We start from the raw sequence: 17,497 nt of genomic DNA on the forward strand, positions 1-17,497 counted from the left end.
TGGGTGTTTGGGATTATGTTTGCTTGCCTTTTTTTTTTTTTTTAGTTTCATGTTTCAGTTTGACTTCTTTATTTTTCTTTCATGCTGATGGCTTCACTTCCCTCTCTGTTGTCCTTTAGTGGCTCTTAATTTCCAGACCCCCGGGGAGCAAATGGACCTCAACCAGGGTCGCTTCCTCCCCAATGGCCGCTGTGGCTATATTCTGAAGCCCAGCTTTATGCGCAGCCCGACGTCCAACTTTAACCCGGAGAACACAGGTGGAGGCCCCGGGCACACCCCCACCCAGCTGACCATTAAAGTGAGCCGTTAAAACTGGGCTTATTTGGAACTAACCTAATTATTATCTCACAGGAATTCAATATCAATATCATATAATATATGTGTCAATATCAACAAATATTGACACATTTCTCTAATGCATTTCCTTCACGTTTATTGTCCTTCTTTTGTTTTAGATCATATCTGCTCAACAACTGCCAAAAACAAATACAGAGAAAGCCAGCTCCATCGTAGACCCACAGGTGGTGGTAGAAATCCATGGAGTGCCCATCGATAAGGCGAGAAATAAAACCCAGCGCATTGACAACAACGGTAATGTCCAATAAAACTAATTGGGTATCAAACTGGTTTTAGCAGGCTTGTGGTTATATAGCTGTGAGAGTTAAATCATATTGTTTATTTTCTGATATTATTCTATGAAATGATATTTGTTTATAAAAAAGCAGCAGAAAATTGAAAGAAAAAATAGAATGACCTGAGACATATTTAGGATTTTGTGCATTAAACTACAAACATCAATAACTAATGTGATGTATTAGTTACTTTTTTCAGTGTGGCATGTCCATTCTGTGCCTGTTGATGCATTTGCATGAGTTCAGAGGCATAAACAGACAGTTATACTGGGAAGGCTGGTGCCCTTAATGTTTTTAATGATTCCGCTGCAGCAGCACCTGCTTTGGGTAACTCTCTGATCTTAATCAATTGTAAAACAGGCGGGAAATGTAGTGTCATTAGTTTGACTGGAAAGAGTAAACAAGAATTCTTTTCTAAGATTTTGGGAGTCCAGTTAACAACAGTAAGAGTCACAATTCACACGTAGAGAAAACTTGGAACATAGCTGAAACTTCTCGGAAGGGGCCGACCTCGGCTCATCTCACATTTACCTGAAAGCATGTTTTATTGCCTCCAAGACTTTTGAAAAACTTGTCTGTGGAATGAAAGGAGCAAAAGTGAAACTATTTAGAAGGGAAGCACGCCTGGCATGAAACTAACAGAGGACTTTCAGAAATGAATAGAAACATAAACTCTGCTCTCTACCAGAAAACATTGAGGGAGAAATATCTTGCCAATAGTTTTTAGCCATAACACTTGGATAATGGAGGAGGGCAAAGATTTAACCACACTAACGAGTGAAGAATGAAGAAATACAAGAATTAAAGGGGTAGGAGTACATAAGTTTTACTTCTTCCTACTCCTTTTCGCACATGTAATAGAGGTATATTAATTTAGGAAAGAAGGGTACCTTGTTTGTTGTTTTTCTCTCCAATGTTTTTAAACATTGTTTTATTGTTTTTTGTTTTTCTCTTGCATGTTCGAAATAAAGAATAGAAATATATATATATATATATAAACGAGTCCACATCTGATGACTTGAAGCAATAAAAAAAATTACAATTTTGGAGTGGCTTATAAAAGTTTACTCATGAATAAAAACCCTGTATTGCAGCTGAATTAAAACATTTATGGAAAGCCCTGTGCTTCATAATCCATCCAAACGACTCCTGCCAGTTATTTCAATTTCAGGGTGATTACTTTTCTCCATAAGGACCAGGTTGCCTTGGATAGGTTTTATCCTTAATTAATTAATTATTATCTGCTGAATTAATGTATATTTCAGTAACAACCAAAACAGAAGAAGCTACATATTGTAGTTGTTAGATGTTTTTATTATTTATAAGCTTGGTCTGCTTTACATTAGGAAATCCAAAGGATTTATTTACAGCTCTTGTGCGCCCTCTACAGGTTTCAACCCAAGATGGGACTGCACTCTAAGCTTCCAGCTGCAGGTCCCTGAACTGGCTCTGGTTCGCTTTGTTGTTCATGATCACGACCACACTGCCAAGAACGACTTCGTGGGACAGTTCACGTTGCCTTTCACAAGCCTCCGCACAGGTACCCTAAAAAGGCTCTGCTTCATCGCAGTAAAGTGTCACTTTTTCCCCCCAGATTGTTCTTTTGTAACATGTTTTCAAATGCTTTTTCCTCTCAGGGTATCGACATGTTCACCTACTGAAGGCAGATGGTTCCAGTCTGTCCCCAGCAACGCTCTTTATCCATGTAAAAGTGATCCGCAGGGAAGTTCCTGTCAAGACTGTGGCACAGCGAATGGCCTTGGCGAAGGGCAAAGTGTGAACCAGACAAATATACATTTTTCAAGATGCAAATCTTCAGATTAAATGCTTTTTCATGGAAGAAGCATTTAATCTGGGGGGATTGCTGCTGCTACTGTTATCCCCTCTCCTCACCAAGACCTCAAGTGGTCCATTTCTGATCAGCTGCTGCAAAATCCCAGAAGGAAGATCTTTGGAAAAGATGAAGAGGATAGATGACTCTCAGATGCACTGTGAAAAAAAAAAAAGACTGAGGCTTATAAAAGCATCCTTAGTAGGCACTAATGTTTTACTGCTGAATCTTAAAGACTTCTCCATAGAGGAAATTTGTTAGTACAGTTTTTGTAATGTAAATTTCCAAAATGCAACATTTTTTATTTTCTGATTTTAGAGGATGAGAGAGATGAGACACAGAGCACTTTATCATCAGATGCTATGGTGCTGTACAAAGGAAGCTAGCCAGAAAATAGCTCTGACTTAAAAAGTATACTTTTTTGTATCTTAACTCTGTTTTATGATTCACATGTATTAATCTCTTAACTTTTTTTAATGAAGTCTTAGATTTTATTCAGTCCGTCTTACCTAAAAGTGATTTTAATATGTAGATAATATTTATCTGAACTTGATTAGTAGTTGTGGCGTATCTGCCCGAGTGTCATTTCACACATTGAAATAAGTATTAACTGAAGTAGTGTTGAATGAGCGTGTTGAGTCCATGTCTCAGGTTTAATGGTAAACTACTGTTTTTTTGTTCCCCCCTTCAAGTTTATGTTCTCATGTAATGCTAAGAGCAACAAATGTTCACAAACTCTGACCGTAAAAGGTTTATTTTATTTTTGTAATTCTAACATGTACGAGTGAAGGAATGTTGCAGTGTTTTATAGATTTCATCTTTATAAAGCACAGATATCATGGACTTAGACTCTTCTTGTTAATGTCTTTTTATTTGGTTTTGTGTGTTGTTTTTCTAAATGCTGTCAAGTACAGCTGCAGATGTACATTTCTGATCTAAAGTTTCCATCAGCTTATCATGGACCTGAAAATCCTATTCATTTGGTTTAACTGTATTTGATTTAAATTTATTCAAATAGGGATACTGTTTAGATGCCACATCAGCAAACTATTGTTAATGTGGTTTGACTTGGATTGTGAATTTGGCTTTCAGTTAAATTCCCTATCGATCCATCTGCTATATGAATCATAGATTCTGGATAAAGAAGATCGATACATGTCACTTAAAATTATTCCATATAACAAGGTATGTAATATATAAACAGATAACCTTTTATGTCTTATGAACAAACTATATATATATATATATATATATATATATATATATATATATATATATATATATATATATATATATATATATATATATACACATACAGATGTTCAGGACAGCTACAAATACCTTGGGGTGCCACAGGCTAACGGAAACCACGAGGAGATGGCAAGAAAGACTGCCACAGCTAAATACCTACAAAGAGTAAGGCAGGTCCTGAAAAGTCAGCTGAATGGGAAAAACAAGATCCAAGCCATCAACACATATGCCCTACCAGTCATCAGATACCCCGCTGGTATAATAAACTGGCCAAAGGAGGAGATAGAGGCTACTGACATCAAGACGAGAAAGCTCCTCACAATGCATGGAGGGTTCCACCCCAAATCCAGCACTCTGAGACTGTACACCAAGCATAGCGAGGGAGGCCGAGGGCTAGTGAGTGTCAAGACCACTGTCCAGGATGAACAACTAAGATCCAGGAGTACATCAGAAAGATGGCCCCCAAAGACAAATGGCTTGGTGAATACCTCAGGCAGGAGAAAACCGAAAGTGAGGACAAGAAAGAGGAAGGAGAACCATCATGGAGGGACAAGCCGCTGCACGGCGTATACCACAGACAAATAGAAGAAGTGGCTGATATCAAAAAATCCTACCAGTGGCTGGAAAAGGCTGGACTGAAGGACAGCACAGAGGCACTAATCATGGCAGCACAAGAACAGGCACTCAGTGCAAGATCAATAGAGGCCAGGGTCTACCACACCAGGCAGGACCCCCGATGCAGACTGTGCAAAGATGCCTCTGAAACAATACAGCTCATAACAGCAGGGTGTAAAATGCAGGCAGGAAGTGCATACAAGGAACGCCACAACCAGGTAGCTGTCATAGTGTACAGGAACATCTGCCATGAGTATGGGCTGGAAGTCCCAAGGTCAAAATGGAAGACACCTCCTAAGGTAGTTGAGAATGACCGAGTTAAGATCCTATGGGACTTCAAGATCCAAACTGACAAAACAGGTGATGGCTAACCAACCAGATATCGTGTTGATCGACAAACAGCAGAAGAAGGCAGTAGTGATAGATGTGGCAATCCCAAGCGACAGCAACATCAAGAAGAAAGAACACGAGAAGCTTGAGAAATACCAAGGACTGAAGGAGGAGCTAGAAAAGATGTGGAAAGTAAGAGCAGCAGTGGTGCCAGTGGTAATTGGAGCACTGGGGTCTGTGACCCCCAAACTGGGAGAGTGGCTAGCAGATTCCAGGTAAAACATCAGAGGTCTCTGTCCAGAAGAGCGCAGTCCTAGGAACAGCTAAGATACTGCGCAGAACCCTCAAACTCCCAGGCCTCTGGTAGAGGACCCGAGCTTGAGGATGACACATACCACCCCACGAGGGGTGAGAAAACAGTTTTTTATATACATATATATATATATATATATATATATATATATATATATATATATATATATATATATATATATATATATATATATATATATATATGTGTGTATATATATGTGTGTGTGTGTGTATGTATGTATGTATATGTATGCATGTATATGTGGGAAATAACACCAAAATACCAGCACTGTAGGAGCCTACTCTGCAATTAAGAATTGAGACAGATGAATTCAAAGGATGTTTTTATGTTGGTTTTGTGTTGATAATAAGGAGGCACTTCATTCTTTCAGATAGAAGATGGCTTGAAATCTTCAGGAAATGGAGGATTTAATAGTGCATTGAAGCACGTTGGACAAAAACCTTCATTTTAATATCATTTGAGTTTTTCATCTGAAAGCTTTTCATCTTTAACCTCAATCTGTAGTTGTTTATCAACATCCCTAAAGACAGTTTCCTGGTTGTTCTTGAAATATACATAAAGCAACATAAAAAAAAAATTCTAACTAAATCCCAAAAAGGTTTTCCTGCTGGTTAGTTTTCTTTTATCATTATTAAACACTGCCTATATGTCCTCCAAATGGTCCTTACATTTTGTGGTTCCCCATATGTTCTCAAACTGATTTATAATTTACAAAACATTTAGGGATTTTTCATCTAGTTTTTACATAACATTCAGGGTACTTTTTATAAAACACTTTATTGAAAAGATTCATATAACTTTTTTTTTTTTTTTACATTACAGAAACATTTCATATAGGTCCTTCTCAGCTTGTTTTCAAAACTATGCATGCTGAATAAAACTTTAGGGAATGTTTTGTATCGTTTCTCCAATAGATTTCATTTGAGGGTTCCTTAAACGAATTACACTGTGTTACCTTCAGTGACTTTTGTTTTAACTTTAGAGAGCATTCCTTGTAGGTTCTCAAAATGGATTTTTGTCGTAGACTTTGTGAATTTGTGGGTGTGCGTTCCTTCTTATTCTCTATAAATGATCTGAAATGTATAGCCTTCGAGTAAAGTTCTCTCAAAGCTGCAGTTAATACATATATCAAACTGTTGTTTACAGCAAACATTTTGACACGAGGACAATGGGCGACATTAAACGCGTCCCCGTCGCTGAGCCAATAGGATCAAAGCTTGTTTAAAGGCGTCCAGCGCACGCCGCGGATCCTCACTTCCTGGTCAAAGATGGCGGATGAGAATGAGACAGCACCGATCCCGGAGAAAGAAGATGTAGAGGACCACGGACACTGTAGCGACTGTGAAAATGAAGAGCACCATTTGGACGACGGGTAATGAGGCGTCTTTTTTTCAAACAGGGGCAGTTTGTTGGTTATACTGCATTACTTTACATCGAAACGAATGCTAACCGAAGCTTTAGCGAGAAGGCAAGGCAACTGTCGTTCGTTAAGCCCAGCCTACTTGCTCTCTCCCCATTGGCTAAAAGCGGTGTCTGCGTGTTAACCCTGCAACGTGATTGGTTAATGGTAGACTCCCTTTGGCAACGTAGGTTGGATTTAGCGTCGAATATGCCTACAGCAAGTCGTTGGGGAGGGGGTGGTCGAAGAATGATCAAAGTGAGATTTATATCGCAAGAAATCACATACTTCCATTTGCAGTGTGTAGATTAAATATATATTTTATATTTCATTTTACAAGCTTGTTGCGCGTCGCATCTGGCAGGTGCTGATGGATTTGCTACAGTTGACAGATTTTAGTTAGCTGATCATGCTAACAAAGCTGTCAAACCCTTTTTTTGTCCGAACGTGAATACAAAATCAAAACTGAAAGGAACAGATGCATTTAGATGATAGGGTACCTCTGATTTTCTCCTGTTACCAGTATGTGTTTTTAGCTTTCATTTTAGCCCGTTATGCCTATATGTTCCATAAGCAGCCAAACTCAAAGCTAATGGGGAAAATTGGCTTTAATGAAAGTCTGACTTGGCTTGCTGTTGACCTATCTGTTTACTAAGCAAAGAGCCACAGTACAGGGTTCAATATCATTTCCCTTTTGGGATTAACCTCAATTCAATTGTGACCCCTCCTATGTCATCGCTACTATAAGGTCATTGATTCCAAAATGCAGAATCAATTTCTTTTAAAATCACGTTTTGATCCACAAGGAAATATTTATTATATCACTTAAGTGTGGTCACTTGACTGCCTCCACTCAACTCCAGTGAAAGTGATGACCCTGTTTATTCCAGTGCATCAAATGTGGTCCTCCTCCACCCAACACACAAACAATGAATGGTTCTAGTTGCTATCCTCTCCTCTACTGAAATGGAAGCATGGAGAACAGACTATTGAATTTTTGTTGTTCAATGTCCCTTTCACTCACTGACCTCCTATGCATCCTTTACATGGATTGTGGACATGCTTGGATGCCATTTATTTCTTGTCCAGGGATCATGTGATTCACCATCTGCATGGGGGTGGGGGTGGGGGGGTTGTAAATGCAACCCCAGAGCCTGGCCTCTGTCCTATCTTGGACACTACAGAGATAATCCTCTGTAAGTACCCAGTCATTCTCAGGATGCATCGGAGTAGATGTGTTTCCTTAAGCTTGAGATAACTGGATAAAAATTGTAATAAAAGTCCATCCCATTGTGACTTTATTTGTTCTAGTTTAGCTAATGGATTAGTTGACTGCTTCCTCTCCTCATTTAAGGCTTAACTTGGCACTATGCATGGGTGCAATCTGCTTTTTCAACCTGACCAATAGGAAGGAATAACACAGATAGAAATTAAGTAAATACTGTGTAGATATAGATTTTAACTTTAATATTAATTGTAATGATAATAAAATTGTTTATTCTTTCCCATATTCCAAAATTTCTCTGCTCAGACATTAAATCAACGTTTAAGCATGAGCCTGTCTAGTTAATAATTGTAGTCACTGTAAATTTTTTATTTGTGGTCATGCAGGCTATGCGTAGTAATTTTATTAAAGAAAATATTTGTAGGCACATGTTTATATGTATGGAAATTATTTTATTTGCTTACTTAATGGTCTTCGGAGTATTAAGACCTTATAAAGTAGAAATCAGGAAGATTGCTAATGGTAAGATCTAGATTGACTCATGCATGTTTCTTTTTTCCCTAAGGTGGTTATGATAATTTTGAAATAGAAAAAATTATCCCCACTATGTGCTGGTGATTTATTAATTATTCATTTTAGTGGTGATATTTGAAAACAATTATGCATTTTTCTTACATATACAAATGTAAGAATGACACAGGGATAACAAACATTACACAAGTTTTAATTCAGAAAAAACAGAAACTTTTATTGAAATACCAAAGAAAACTTTAACAACGCATTGCGAAGGAATGCAGCAGCAATGCATGTGTTTCATGTGATTTGTAGCCATGACAGCTGAACACACTAATAAGTCGGATAACGGATGCCTGTATCTGATGATGCAAGTTTATAATAATAATAATAATAATGATAATAATAATAAAACGACCAGCCGGCAGATGTATTGGTCTGTCTTCAAAGAACTGTAGGAAGAAAAAGCATTATAATTAAATTGGTTTCACTTTTTAATGCTTAACAACTTTATTATACATAAAATGTAATTAGATACATACTTATTTATACATATTTTTTGTGTTAAATTTGTGATTTTACTAGTTCGTCAGAAATGCATTTATAAAATTTTTACTAAAGGTAGATATGCTTTTGTATTAAAAAAAAAGGATTGAGACTGAGAAACTTTTTTAGGACAAATCTATTTGTGAACTAATTTGGGAAAAACTTTGAACTTTACACAAAGCAAAATGAGGATGTCTCTACAATGCATTCAATGAAAATGTATCATTAGAACAAGGCTTTCTAAGGCAAAATAAATGTTTTCATGTTTTTCAGTGACCGGGCTGATGACACTGGCGCCAAGAAGAAGAAAAAGAAACAAAAAAAGAAGAAAAAATCTGGTGCCACAGAGGCAGCTCAGGATCCTCTTGCTAAGGCATGAAATAATTTATCTCAGAATTAAAGATCTAAAGTATGGCTTTAAAAATAAAAGCTCTAGTGGAATAGCTTTTCTGAACTGTTAGCCATGAAGTTAATCTAATTCACAAGGAGAATCTTTTATAATTGTCTTGTTTCTTTTCATTTTAAATGAAGTCTTTTAACTGTCTAAACAGGTAAATTCACTGCCAGCTGATAAGCTACAGGAGATCCAGAAGGCCATTGAACTGTTTTCTGTCGGCCAAGGTCCGGCCAAAACCATGGAGGAGGCCAGTCGGAGGAGTTATCAGTTTTGGGACACACAACCTGTGCCCAAACTTGGTATATATATATATATATATATCACTGTCATTTTTTTCTCTCCTCCCATAAAGCAGAGTTTTTTGTGCTGTACTACATGTTTGTGCTTCATGTCGACATTTTTTTTTATCTTCAGGAGAGACTGTTACGTCGCATGGATCCATCGAACCTGATAAAGACCACATCAGAGAAGAGCCATACAGCCTCCCTCAGGGCTTCAGCTGGGACACCCTTGACCTGGGGAACCCTGCTGTGGTAAGATGGAGTAGAATCAGCACACAGTTGCATCAAAAATCTTTTGGTTAAAACATTTTTTTTTCTCTCTATTCCAGTTTGTTACCCACTGTAACCTAGGACGGCAATGCTGCTTACTTTGAAGGGCAGGCTTGAGCATTTTAAAGTCACACAAAGTTTAAGATTCAAGTTTCTAGGAACATGCTTGTTTGCAAAGTAATTCACATCAATCACCCTTTTCACGTTTTATGCTGTTGCAACTACTAACAGTGGTATTTTCACAGGATGGGTTATAGATTAATAACTCCCCTGGTCTTCATGATGCTGTTGCTTATTTTCTCTAATAAATCACTGAGATCTTCTCAAATTAGGTTTAAAAAATTAATTGAATTATATGCTGTGGAATCTGACTAATTAAGGGAACTTCGACTGTAATTGGTTGCACTGGGTTTAAATTAGTGAAAACCATATAAGTGGCTGACTTTCTAGATTTTAACTCATTAATAAGGCCAAAACTGTTATTTTCTCACAACTTTATAATAATGCTTAATTTGGCCAGTCACTTAAAGTTCCAATAAAGCATATTGAAGTGTTCGGCTGTAATTTGACTAAAAGTTTAACTTGATTAAGGCTTCTATTGCTGATGCAATAGAATAGTAAAATAGATTAAATTTGCTCCTGATTATTTTGTGCATAATTTTAGATATTTTTATTCTCAATGTGGGAAGCTGCTCTTAAATTTATAGATAGAAGTTTATAAATTATCAGTAATTAAAGGAATAGTATACCCAAAACATGATTAGCCTTCATTTTCTACTCACCCCCATGCTGAACAACACCCTGGAGTACTTTTTTGATATCTCAAATGCATCTGGAGATCTGGGAGGCTTCTTGCTGTCTGCTGACATTCAAATAATGGAGGTCTATTGTGCCCGAGACAGAAAGGTCCATAAAAGTCCACAAAAAACGTTTCAATATTCCTCCATACTGCTCGTCCAATGTATTCCAAGTGTCCTGAGTGGGTAGCATCCAGAATTTACTCGAAACGAAGTCATTTAGAATGTTTTTAGAGCATAAACAGTAGTGTATAGGATTTCCTGAAAGCGCGCACATGCGCGATCACGACGCTACGGAAGCCGGCAGACCAAACCAGATGAAAGTGCGCATTCAGCGTCTGCTCTGCCAATAATGCAAGCGTAGAAGAAGAAAAGTGCTGTTTACCTGTGCAAAGAAAGAAACAACGAAAGAAAAATGTCTGAGGACTTCAGTGTTGAGGAAGAGCATGAGTTCTTTGCCGAGCTGAATGCGCTGGTTTGGTCTGCCGGCTTCCGTAGCGTCGTGATCGCGCACGTGCACGCTTTCAGGAAATCCTATACACTACTGTTTATGCTCTAAAAACATTCTGAATGACTTCGTTTCGAGTAAATTCTGGATGCTACCCACTCAGGACACTTGGAATACATTGGACGAGCAGTATAGAGGAATATTGACACGTTTTTTGTGGACTTTTATGGACCTTTCTGTCTCGGACACCATGGACCTCCATTATTTGAATGTCAGCAGACAGCAAGAAGCCTCCCAGATCTCCAGATGCATTTGAGATATCAAAAAAGTACTCCAGAGTGTTGTTCAGCATGGGGGTGAGTAGAAAATGAAGGCTAATCATGTTTTGGGTGTACTATTCCTTTAAGTTCTTACCCTTGATGTTTTGTTTTCAGCATAAAGGAGCTGATTTTTCACCAAAAGCACCAGAATTTCTTCTGGGTAGAGCAGTGCTTCATTTTGTCAGGAACATCTTCCTCAGTTCAAGTTTGTTGGGTTAAAAAAACAACAAGCATCAAATTTAAAGAGCTAGAAATTGTTAACAATGTGAAAGCGTTTTTCCACAAAAATAAATTTAATTTTTTATTTTAAACAAACCAACTGGTTTTCTTATTACTATGAGAGATAGAAATTGGTTTCACATGTGAAAACAGAACTGGTCTGACCATTACTGTAGTTTAAGTTACATTTTATTGTCTTTCAGCTTAAGGAGCTCTACACTCTCCTGAATGAGAACTATGTAGAAGACGATGACAACATGTTTAGATTTGACTACTCTCCTGAGTTCTTGCTCTGGTATTTGTGAAAGCTTCCTAAATTCTTTTTGATTAACATTTCAAATTATTTCCTGTGTAAATTTTTAACACCTGGTTCTTGTTTAGGGCTCTGCGACCTCCAGGTTGGCTGCCTCAGTGGCATTGTGGGGTTCGAGTGAACTCCAATCAGAAGCTGGTCGGGTTTATCAGCGCCATTCCAGCCACCATTCGCATCTATGACGTGTAAGTTAACCCGCTTTTATTGTTTCCCACCTGACTTAATATATGCTGCTATCTCCTAATACAGAGCATTATGTTTCTGATTAGAGAAAAGAAGATGGTAGAGATCAATTTCTTGTGCGTCCACAAGAAGCTGCGAGCCAAACGGGTCGCTCCAGTTCTGATCCGAGAGATCACCAGACGGGTCAACCTTCAGGGCATCTTCCAGGCGGTTTACACTGCCGGGGTGGTACTGCCCAAGCCTGTGGGAACGTGCAGGTTTGTATGGCAGATGATGATTCGTTCCTTTTCAACCCGTCTTCATGCCTTGAATAGCAAATAGTTTAATCTACTTCTCTTACCAACAGGTACTGGCATCGCTCTCTGAACCCACGGAAACTAATTGAAGTGAAGTTCTCCCATCTGAGCAGGAACATGACTATGCAGCGCACCATGAAGTTGTACCGTTTGCCTGAGGTTGTAAACTTTAAGATGGATACGGATATGGACACAGATCATCTTTTATCATGTTTTAACCTTCTTTTATTTCTCTTCAGTCACCAAAGACTTCTGGTCTGCGACCAATGACCAAGAAGGATGTGCCAGTGGTGCATCGCCTCCTCCGAGAGTACCTTAGCCAGTTCAGCCTGGTTCCTGCCATGAACGAAGAGGAGGTGGAACACTGGTTGCTCCCACAGGAGAACATTATTGACACATATGTGGTAGAGGTAATGAATATTTCAAGTTTGCTGTGTTTGCATTAATAATTTGCATCGCATTTTCCTGATGATGTTATCGTCCAATAGAACAATTGCAAAGTGACAGATTTCCTGAGTTTCTACACACTGCCTTCCACCATAATGAATCACCCAGTACATCGCAGTCTTAAAGCAGCGTACTCCTTCTACAATGTCCACACCACCACCCCACTGCTGGACCTGATGTCTGACGCCCTCATTCTGGCCAAATCGGTTTGTTTACTTAATTTAAAAGAACAGGAAAAACAAAAACAAACATGAGCTGCTTGTGATACATGTCTTTCTGCTTTTTGCCATTACAGAAAGGCTTCGATGTCTTTAATGCACTGGATCTAATGGAAAACAAGACTTTTTTAGAGAAGCTGAAGTTCGGCATTGGAGATGGGAATCTACAGTATTATCTGTACAATTGGAAGTGTCCCAGCATGGGGGCAGAAAAGGTACATTTCATAAAATAATTGTGTTAAAGTTTCCTGAAAGAATTTTATAAATGTTTGTACTTTTAAGAAGAGGCTTAGGCTACGTTCACATAGCAGCCTGAAGTGACCCAAATCCAATTTCTATTTTTTATTTTTTTGCCCATATCCGACCTATATCTGATCTTTTCATGACAGTCTGAACAACACAGATCCATATTTTCCAAATTGATTCAGGCCACTTGGCTACGTGGTCCTGAATCCGTAATGAAAGTGATGTTTTCAAATGCGAACTGTGTGTGAACGGTCACGTCGCCTTCATCTGATCTGAACATTTTTGATACCCAACAGAGGTCACTATTCTGCATCTTGCTATGCAGAAATAGGAAGAAAAACAACTATGGTGGACGATAATGCAGAGAGCATTCTTTATTTTTTTAACCATCTTGAAAAGGTTGAGTTTTTAAGGTTGAAAAAGATCTCTAGATGCACTCCAGTACTACCATCCACGTTTACTTCTGTAAACAGAGAGCACACTTGCTTGTGATGTCATTGCGTCCTCTACTATGCACGCAGGACACTTGCGTTATATGAATGCAGTTCACACAGGAGATCACATACAAGTCATATAAATAAGGAAATGTGAACTGCAACGCAAGAAATCGGATTTCCCAAAATAAATTGGAGTTTAACATTAGGCATGCGTTTTGAATGTAGCCTTAGTGTCTTTTTTTGTGATTAGGTCTAGATAGCATATGACGGCCAACCAGCACCACCAAACAGCAACCTGAGTCCACTTTGACATCTTGCCCTATTTGATGCTGGTGTGTAAAAGATTTCCTTATTTGTCAAACACGGGCCAAAGTATGACTACACATGATGCTCAACATTCCTCATTTTAGGTTCTGCTTGTAAGAGTTGTCATAAAATACAACTTGTTTCTCGTAATTTTAGGACTTTATTCTCGTAATATTACGACATTATTCTCGTAATTTTATGATTATTCTCGTTGTGACTTTTTTTCTGGTAATATTACAAATTTCTTCTCATAATTTTATGACTTTCTTTTATTCTCATTATTATATTAGTTAATTCTCCTAATGTTACATCTTTATTCTCTAAATTTTATGACTGTTCTCTGAATTTTACGTCTTTATTATCGTAATGTTATGACTTTATTCTCGAAATGGAAGAAAAAAAAAAATCTCTAGCCTGGCCCTAATACTCCGTCATAGTGTCCTCAGGTCAGTTTTGTTCTTCTTTGCTGGTAAAAAAAAATACAACTGCTTAATATGGCAAGTTTTTCATTTTTCTTTTTCGTAATGAAGCATATTTTACCATCTCAGAATTTCTTGAAGGCTTAATTCATTACGTCACATCAAGGGCTTAATTATAAGGTAAAATTTGTTACTCCACTGAACTTGGAAAAGGAAGCTACGTTTAGTTATTTCTGTCCCTAAATAAGCTTGAATTGTTCTAAATTAGGTACATTTAGAGAAGCAGTTCACTTGGGTGGTTCGTGTACCAAGACACTGCTACCAAACTCGGTTACATGTCCAGTTTACCCGATAACTACCTATTCTCCTCACATAACTGAACCAGTACAGACTCTTTGACTCTTTAAAGCATAATAAAATAATAGGACTTGTTGAAAAAAATTAATAAACGAAACAGTTTTTAAAGAGACTGCTAAGAAATGTCACCTCTTTTGGTATATGTACTTCGCTATGGTGGCTTTTAGCCATTTATTTTTCATTTATTTTCCTCAATTTCTCCAGGAGGTTTTCCACTTTTCTCTTTAAATCTTAAAAGTGGTTCAGCTAACAGCTCCATTGCTTCTTTCCTAGGTTGGTTTGGTTCTGCAGTGACATCCGTTTGCACCACAAGAGCGTGTCAACAACGGGACTGAAGACCGCACCATGGACTGATGACATCTTGCTTTCGGGAAAAAATGAAATCCACCACCCATTTTTAGTTTCTGACCTTTTGAACTTTGACCTGCACAACTGCTGCCAGGTGTACAGGGGCTGGGAGAGCCTTCAGGTCCCCCCCACCCCTCGCTCGACCATATGGACAATAAGCCATTGTAGTTTTCATTGCAAACAACTATATTTCCTCTGAAAGCTGTCTGAAATAGCACCACAGCACACACCAACACAACTGAATTCACTCACTCCTGGCCATCTGTTTTCAAAGCTTCAACATGTATATAATAAGACTGACATGACTGCGGTTAATACCCTATTACACATGCAGAGTAGAATCTTTTTGATTTTATCCTTAAATATTGGAAGTGCTAAAATAAAATGCAAATCTAAGTTTTAAAATAGAAAAAAAAAAAATCAAAATGGGTGAAGGGTTTTAAAGAGGAAGCTGAAAAAGATTATATGAAAACCAAAAACAGACTTAAGATAAGGGCTTCTAGCTAGTTTTTTTTTTTTTCTTTTCATGCTTGACCCTTTCTTTTTAGCTCTGTTCCATTAAGGTTGCTCTACAAATTAAACAGAGTTGGTGTTCATCTTTTTTCAAGCTCCCCTCATTTGTCAGATTTTTTGTGACCATCCTTTTGGGATTATTTAACCAAGGAAACATGGAAATGCAGACCGATCATGCATCTGGTTAGCAGGAGGAAGGGGCGGAGGGGTGCAACTCCACACACATTTATCAGTAGGGATGACATATTTTAATTTAAATGTGCACCCGGTTGAATAATGTTACCCCTCGGTTTCCCACAGCATCCTGTGAATATGTTTTCTAAAAATTAATGGCTTTTTAGGGCAAGATCAGGATATTTAATCCTCTTATTCAGCCCAGGATCCAGGTAACTGTCGTGGAAAGTTGAAAAGTATTGTCTAAAGAATTATTGAAATGTAAACCAACATGGAGCTGTCAGAAAGTTTCCAGAAATGTGCCTGCGTTCCAGTCTGCACTGATATTCATGCCAGTTAACTTCATGCGAACGACCAGGACAAGACCACACACTAACATTACCCCCACAGCATGAAATATTTCAACATATCCTACATATTGACTACTTGGCTGCTGTCAAATTGGGTGAGGTTTTATGTGAATGATGGAGTCACAATTTGTAGAGGTGCTGGGTGGATGACGTTGCCTCTAATAAAGTGTTTCTTATGTAAAACGTGGTTTTTGTTTGCAAAAACAAAGGTCCTAAAATTTGATCTTGTGAAAATGCAAAGTTTTTGTGTTTTGCTTTAATCAGATAATAAATGAGTTTAGTAATTGGTGTAGATTTATAACAAATCTAATCATTTTTCTTTTTTTGTTAGTCCTTAATTGGTAGAAAAACGTCCTCAAATTAATCACTTTTTCTTAAGCTTCATGACAGTCTTGGGAATTATTAGAATGATATATACTAAACAATAGCATCTAAAAATACATTTATATTCTGTTGATTAATATTTCATACGCAGAGCCTTTCTTTAGATTGTGTCCCAGCATAGGATCAGATTATAACCACTGACGATATTAACAAGCATAGGTGAGATTTGCGTCTATTTCCATCAATCGGAGCAAAGTTAATTCCCATTTGAACAATCGAGTTTGCAAAAGATATAAATGTAATTAAGAGCAAAGTGTTCTCAGTAGCAATAGGTGAAAATATGAAGTCATGATCCAACAACTACCATTAACTCTATGATAGCCAAAGATTCATTTGCTACTCTTACAAATCTCATCAAAAATATATTTTTCCAGATATCTTCTAGAAATACCATAAAGGCTCAAAGTGGTATAGACACTCTTTGTATTGCTAAATACATTTATACCAGAAAAGGAGGAAGTGAAACATGCAGGTTCATCTCAGGAAATTATGAAATATATATGTATATAATTTTTTTTTAATAATTTAATGAGCCTCATAACCCATTTCACATCGGGTATTTGTATTTAAACTATTAAAGGATTGTTAAAGAGAATTGAGAGGCCTAGAATTACACAATGGAAAGATTTTTTATCCCTTGGATATGCTTTAGTGGACCTTCAAACTTCAAGCCAAAACGTAAAAAAGTTGTTTTTTTATAACTGCTACAGATAGAATTTTTGGAATTGTTTATTTTTTTGTTGGCTATATAGCTTCAGGTTTTTTCAAAAAAATAATATTTTTAAGTGTTTGAAAAGAAAAAAAAATCGAAGCAACCACTGGCATTAATCTTTATGTTGGTATAGCAAAACTGATTTGTAGGTCATGACATAACTAAAATTAAATCATATTAAAACTTAGTAAATATTTGTTTAAAACGCATGATTTATATTAGGTTTAAACTGTTATAAAGGTCAACCTAACTTCATCCATGCATTACAACACGAACACCACGCCCATATAATACTCGTCCCTTATTGGACGGTTTGATCTTACGTATAACCTATATTATTCTCTGATTGGCTACTACACATCGGAACTTACCGACGTGGGGGGTGG

General features: G+C 37.5%; 2 protein-coding genes across 2 annotated transcripts in view; both read left to right on the top strand.

Moving 5' to 3' along the window:
• plcd3a (phospholipase C, delta 3a) overlaps nucleotides 1-3,312 on the top strand; it is a 29,508-nt gene extending 26,196 nt beyond the window's left edge. The window contains exons 12-15 of the mRNA XM_038295847.1: nucleotides 120-298; nucleotides 456-591; nucleotides 2,023-2,172; nucleotides 2,270-3,312. Coding sequence (XP_038151775.1) covers nucleotides 120-298; nucleotides 456-591; nucleotides 2,023-2,172; nucleotides 2,270-2,412 — 608 coding nt within the window. The 3' untranslated portion in view covers nucleotides 2,413-3,312. The remainder of the gene's footprint in view (nucleotides 1-119; nucleotides 299-455; nucleotides 592-2,022; nucleotides 2,173-2,269) is intronic.
• A 2,895-nt stretch (nucleotides 3,313-6,207) lies between these two features.
• Nucleotides 6,208-16,198, top strand: nmt1a (N-myristoyltransferase 1a). Its single transcript, XM_038295840.1, has 12 exons — nucleotides 6,208-6,365; nucleotides 8,950-9,049; nucleotides 9,228-9,372; nucleotides 9,488-9,606; nucleotides 11,612-11,703; nucleotides 11,790-11,906; nucleotides 11,991-12,161; nucleotides 12,251-12,359; nucleotides 12,440-12,610; nucleotides 12,689-12,853; nucleotides 12,943-13,080; nucleotides 14,904-16,198. Exons 1-12 carry the CDS (start codon nucleotides 6,262-6,264, stop codon nucleotides 14,922-14,924), a joined length of 1,452 nt encoding a protein of 483 aa, XP_038151768.1. The 5' UTR covers nucleotides 6,208-6,261; the 3' UTR covers nucleotides 14,925-16,198.
• The last annotated feature ends 1,299 nt before the right edge of the window (nucleotides 16,199-17,497 follow it).

This window comes from Cyprinodon tularosa, unplaced genomic scaffold, assembly GCF_016077235.1.
Source record: "Cyprinodon tularosa strain WSP-4 unplaced genomic scaffold, ASM1607723v1 ctg360, whole genome shotgun sequence".
NCBI lineage: Eukaryota > Metazoa > Chordata > Actinopteri > Cyprinodontiformes > Cyprinodontidae > Cyprinodon > Cyprinodon tularosa.